The 6,079-nt window shown below is 44.2% G+C and overlaps 1 protein-coding gene across 1 annotated transcript; it reads left to right on the top strand.

The window, feature by feature from the left end:
- The first annotated feature begins 364 nt into the window (after positions 1 to 364).
- LOC118785830 (coiled-coil domain-containing protein 173-like) lies at positions 365 to 1,732 on the top strand. The gene has a single exon (XM_036540769.1). The coding sequence runs from the start codon at positions 365 to 367 to the stop codon at positions 1,730 to 1,732; it is 1,368 nt and encodes a 455-aa protein (XP_036396662.1).
- The last annotated feature ends 4,347 nt before the right edge of the window (positions 1,733 to 6,079 follow it).

Below are 6,079 nucleotides of genomic sequence, written 5' to 3'. Positions count from 1 at the left end.
ACCGAAAAAAGTCGATTTAGGCATAATGTTCTTTGTATCAGTATCTGATTTTATGAAGCCGTTTAAAGCACTCGTTCATACCTAGTTTAATTATTTTTATTCTTTTTAAAAGTAGTACTATTTTTTTATTACAGGACAGACCTCGGAAATCGGGAACACTGCTCTGCTTTGCGCAATGCTCTCTTCCGCGGGAAGAATCGAAGCCCTGTGACGTCAGTGCGGAACGCTGTTACCACTGGTTTCCCCATTCTTATCCCCAACGCCAGTTGGGGTTCCTTCGGTGACGTCACAGTAAGTCCAAGTAATGACTATAATTATAATGTTCTATAAATTTCCATCTCAAAATGTGAAACGGCTGGTGAAGATGGAGCAAGATTCCCTCTCCAGTCTACCGTGTGGCAGGACAAATGGGCCGCTGGGGCAGAGGAGGGCAGAGGCCCTTGCCAAAGCCACCAGCCGCGAGTTCTACCAGAGCGAGCGCGTGAAGCAATTTCACTGCGCCCTCCTGCTCACGGAGACACTGAAGGAGAGGGAAGAGCAGATAGAGCTGAAGCAGAAGATGCAGGATGCCGCCAACGAGGAGACCAAGAAGTTCATGGCCGAGATCAGGCGCAGGGAGATGGAGGCCGTGGAGCAGGAGCGGCAGAAGGTCAGGCAGCGAGAGGCGGACAAGATGGCCGTGGCGGAGTACGTGAAGCAGCAGCTGCGGGAGCAGGAGCTGATGAGGAAGCTGCGCAAGCTGGAGAAGGAGCGGGAGATAGAGGAGTGCCAGCAGCTGCGCAAGAAGTACGAGAGGGAGAAGATGATGATGCAGAAGCAGCAGCAGGAGGAGAAGAGGAACGCCAGGAAGGCCCACAGGGAGCACCTGTCCGCGCGAGACGCCGTCCGCGCCAAGGAGGAGGAGAAGTACAGGCAGGCGGAGGAGCGGCGGCGGCAGGTGGACGCAGAGAACGAGAGCCGGATGAGGAAGAGGATGGAGGAGGACGCGGAGCGGCACTGGCAGATACAGAAGCACAAGGACACGATGGCCGAGCGGCTGGCAGCACAGCTGCAGGAGCAGGCGAGCAAGGAGGAGGAGCGCACTGCCCGCGCCATAGCCGTGTCCCTGGCCAAGCGTGAGGCCGAGCTGGAGCGCGAGCGCAAGGAGAAGGCGGAGAAGAAGGCGGCCATGCTGAGCGCCATCGCCGCCATCAGGGAGAGCAAGCGGAAGGAGGAGGAGCAGCGGGCGCGCGACGAGAAGAGGAACGCGCGCGACGCCTTCCACGCCCGGCAGGAGGAGGCCCGCACCTTCGCCGAGGAGCAGCAGCGGCAGGCGCAGAAGAAGAAGGACGAGCGCGGCTCCATGGACAGCGTCCTCCGCCGGCAGATGGCCGAGCGCTGCGCCAAGAGCCGGCGCCTGAAGAAGGAGGACAAGGAGTTCGACAGCAGGAACGTGCACCTGCTTGCGGCGGAGGAGGAGCAGTTCCAGCAGTATGCTACCGGTGTGATCGAGGCGGCCGCCGAGGCCAAAAGGAACACCTTCCCGCTCCACAAGATTGTCCGGCAGGGCCCCCAGGTCGGGCTGGGCCCCCTCTTTGGCGGAATGAGAGCAAGTTACCTAGCTCCGGGAAGCTCCCATTCTCAGATGACCAACTACATTACCAGCACAAATGAAGACATCAACAGGCTGTACGGGAAACCTGACAAGCCGGCGCTAGCAGCCTCAAGCAGAAGACTAGACTTCATCTGGTGAAAAATATCGGAGGAGCCGCCCAGGGCTAACATTATTACACCTGCCATCTGCATTGTGGCACCGGCTACATTTACTTTTTCTTTCTTTTTTTAAAACCAAAAGTACAATAGTCCTCTGCATATAAAAGGGCTGTGTTCCTAAAAATATTGCTTATACAAAAAACCAGTAAAAATCAAAATTATTTTCCCAGTTTTTAAATGTGAAAATGAGTGTTACATTATCATATCATTTTAGACACCAAGTAAATCCTCTGCTTATATAAATTACAGTGAAACAATTGAAACAAAAGAAAGTCAGATACTGTATATTGTTTAATTATAATATGTAATATAACATTCAGTCAAATGAGGCTGCAGGAGCTGATTGCTAATAGCTGAGGGGAAGTTAGGAGGAATTGATCACTGACTATAGTTCTTCTTCATGGTCTCACACTGGTCTCTAGTGATGCAGAGTGCCAAGCAACTGAACCCAGTGCTTGTGTTCCAGAGGTGGGTTGCCTTCTTTGAAAACGGCTTAGCTAGCTCTTGTTCAGTTCTTGAACACCACAACATGCATTTTGCAGACATTCAAAAGGGGCTTGTTTCCTTTCCCCCTTTCTTGTCCATGTACAGTTATTTTCTTTAGTCAAGCTCCATCATGATCTTAGATCCTTAGCTAGATCCTGGTCGTGGTTCTCCACTTACCCCATCAAACCATTGTCATTCTTGTGTATTCTTTTTGGAGTCGACATCCTTGAAGACTATTTTTTGAAACAGCTAAGGAATCCCTGCACAGTGACTGCTGTCAAGCCACTGAGTACAGCTTCTTCCACTCTTGATTCATAGTTGTCAGATGTTACTCATATGTTCCAAGGATAACTGTCATCCACCATTCTCTTTATATCATAAGCTATTCAGAATTAGAATTGAAAACTTCACTGTCCATCTCCGAGATGAGCCAGTTTATGATGGCTCACACAACAGATTTCAAACATTGCAATATTTCCCTACACCCTAGTCTCAATCGGCAAAGTGCTGTTGAGGCAAAACCACGGTAATGTTATGCGTTAAATCCTCGCAGTGGTTGAAATGACCAGAAGCGTAATCAATGTCATTTTTTCCCAGCTGTTTGTCTTGGCGATACTGTGTGATGAGTATCCCATGCCCGAGGGTTTAATTTGCCAGATCACGTGAGGGTTTGCATCCATAGCCCGTGGATGTTCATTGACAGAATAAGGGGTCTAGCATTGCGACTGCCCTCTAAGCTGTCTTCATGGAGAAGTGTGAAGCCATCATTGACTTAAAACTTGGAGCTGCTCCTTCTTCTTTGCAAAGTGCTTGACATTTCCCTGCAGCAAGAGTGGGTCTTATCAGTGGTGAAAATTTGCTCCCTGAAGAAATGATCTTCCAAGAAATGGCCATCACTTTTTTCTTGGATTTCTTGGAAATTTCTTGGACTAATGTTTCCCTGGGCATGAAATTCACTTCACAGTTTCATCTTTTTCTTGATTTGCCCTCTTGTGTTGACAAGTAAATGAAATAGGATCTAAACTGACTTTTGGTATAGGGAGCTGATGAGCCTTTTTTGCTACTTATCTACAGCAACTACAGCAGCTTCACACATTAAATGAGCTACACTCAATTTGACATGAATACTTCAGAATAAGAGTTTTAACTAGGTAGCTACCTGTCTAGATAACCAACGTTTGGGAATGTGAACCATTAGCAAACAAGCTGGATAGGAGCATTAGATATGTTTTATTTTCTAGCTAGCTGGTGCAATGATGGACAAGAACAAGAATTTTATTAGTCTACAAAGACATGGAAGTATACATAAAACATCAGTATAAATAGCTAACGAAGTAAATTCAGTGGATGTGAATTTGCATCTGCATTAGTGTGGTTGCTACTGTATTTGTTAGCTAACTGCAATCAATGACAAGAATGAAAGAATGGCTGTTTCATAAACATGCAGATTTAATGGCAAATACCTCTCCATCTCTGCATGGTTATTTCATAGTACTTTTCTCCCAGATATAAAACTAGTAAAGATGACATTAAAATAGTAGAGATGAATCGGATGATGACAATTCACATTCCAGATATGGAGAGGGGTACATTTCCCATTTGTTATTTTAAAAATACTGCAAATAAAAAAGTGTGGTGCAATGTTATTTTATAACTGAATGTATTTGTACATACATTCATTAATGAATTACATTGGATCTCTGCAAATTGTAAGGTTAATTTTAAGTCCTCTGTTATAGACTGTCAAAAGTACAAAATGTGGCCCTGATCAGAATGTTCAATAAATGTTTAGTGCACCATAGTGAAGTGGTGTGGCTGCAGCTGTGACCTTCTTTAAACTGACCCCCAAAATCTAATTATATTAATACCTCTTGAAGAGCATACACTGTGCTACAGAATCAAGGCTCTTCTAGTTTTATAGTTTTGTTTGTGTTAATAAATGCTGCTGTTATTTGGGGAATCAAATTAGGGTTTGAACAAGTGTCAAGAGTGTTGGACCAGTGTTTGTGACTGTGGCCAACAGCACATTCTAGCTGATGGACTAATGGTGGATAGTAAGGTGTATTGGGATATAAAGATACCTGTTATGTGTCGACTGTTGACTGAAACGGTCATCACTGTCACGCCTCCAACCCCAGTGCTGGAGTGAGGCACAGCATCAGTGTTCAACACCCACAGCACAGTCGCTCACAGGTGTCCAGGTGGCTCTGGGTTGTTTTATAGATTCATAATACTCAAGTTACCAAATGGGATTAATCAGTGTTAGGGTCATAGCAAATGGATCCACAGATTACAGTCACTACTGGATGAGCTCCAGCTTGCTAACCAGAATTCAGATGGTGGCCCTAATCAGTTAATTTTGCTATTGTGTGTTTTTTTTTTTTTCGGTTTTTACCATTTAGGCGTCTAGCTTTCTGTCTTAGATCAGGCATAGATAGATACCATCTCACTGATTCTGTTGCTGCTCTTCCAGGTGATTCCCTGTGTCTACCACATCATTGCTATTCCTTAATACATTGTTGAACTCTGTGATGTGTGCTGTGACAATCCCTCTGTAAATAAGACTTTATCAAATAAAACTCACTTGAGTTATACATTAATTTGGTGTGTAGTATTTGATCATTGACAAAAATGAAAACTGTTCTTTGAATTTAATGGCCCATAAGAGCTAACTTTTTGGAAGATTGCTTTTCTAATGTCCATTTTGTGAGAATACGTGAGAATGGAGAAAGACAGTCACATAGCACCCCCTATTGGTTCATATGGGAAACTGACCATAGTTCTCCAGGAGCCTGATATGGTGTGAGGGAGTACAGCTCAGTCACTTCCAATGCCTTCTCAAGGTCTTATTACATCTATAATTGAATTGCTTGTAAATTGACACTTGATAGCCTTCTAAAGGCTCTGTCACTGACCATATCATGCAACAATCAAGACAGGTTGCTTCATTTCACATACAGTTCTTCAGTGGACAGGAATGACATTGTGGCTTAGAGTGATTTCTTAGGTATGTTAACAGTGGGGTTCTGGCAGTAAGGAAGACGGTGCTTTTTTCAGGACTGCAACATATTACAAGGTTGTACAGCTACTTAAACACAAAACTGCAGCTGATTTGCAAGTGGACATACTGGTCAATGGATCTTACAACTTACAGGACAAAAATGCAACTGCCTTACAGCTGAAACCTTCTTTATGACATGCCCTGGCATAGCTGTGTGTCAAATACGATATTTGTATGGCTAACATCAGTGCATTTGAGTATGAGATTTGAACTTTGACCCTCTCTTATTAGGTCATGCTGTGGAGTGAAGTAATGATTCTGAAAAGACTACAGGAGTCACTTCTCCATGAAAAAATGGTTTATTTTCTAAATATATATATATAAAGCTTTGAGTGCAGGGTTGTGATGATACAGCCCTAACACCTGGTAATTCCATCATAGAGGTGCAACAAGGGGAAAAAACTCATTTAGATAATCTGTGGAAGTCTCAAAGTGAGTGTCTGATGTTATATGAGTGCAGTGCAGATAGTAATAACAGTAATAGTCCAAATGGCTGGTTTTATGTTGCTGAGTGGGGTATTTTGCAAGCCTATTTCTCAGAACTAAAATGAAAAATTTTGGTGAAAATAAGATGTCAGATTGTGAAAACTACTATTTCCCACCAGAACCTATCTGCTTTTGGGGGAGGGGAGGATTCTACACCAATTAAACCTCAAAAGGTGCAAAGCAGGTTAAATACACTCCCATGTAACCATGAAGTTTTTATTCTTGTCAATACAAAGCTTTTCATGTAATGAGACTGTTGTATTAATCAAGCAGATGACAACAAACAACTTCAAC

The sequence above is a fragment of the Megalops cyprinoides genome, chromosome 11, assembly GCF_013368585.1.
Source record: "Megalops cyprinoides isolate fMegCyp1 chromosome 11, fMegCyp1.pri, whole genome shotgun sequence".
In the NCBI taxonomy this organism is placed as follows: domain Eukaryota; kingdom Metazoa; phylum Chordata; class Actinopteri; order Elopiformes; family Megalopidae; genus Megalops; species Megalops cyprinoides.
Note: the sequence above shows the minus strand (reverse complement) of the source record. Positions and strands in the feature narration are given on the sequence as shown.

Coding starts and splice junctions, on each gene's coding strand:
- LOC118785830 (XM_036540769.1), top strand. CDS start 365: ATGGAGCAAGATTCCCTCTCCAGTCTACCGTGTGGCAGGACAAATGGG.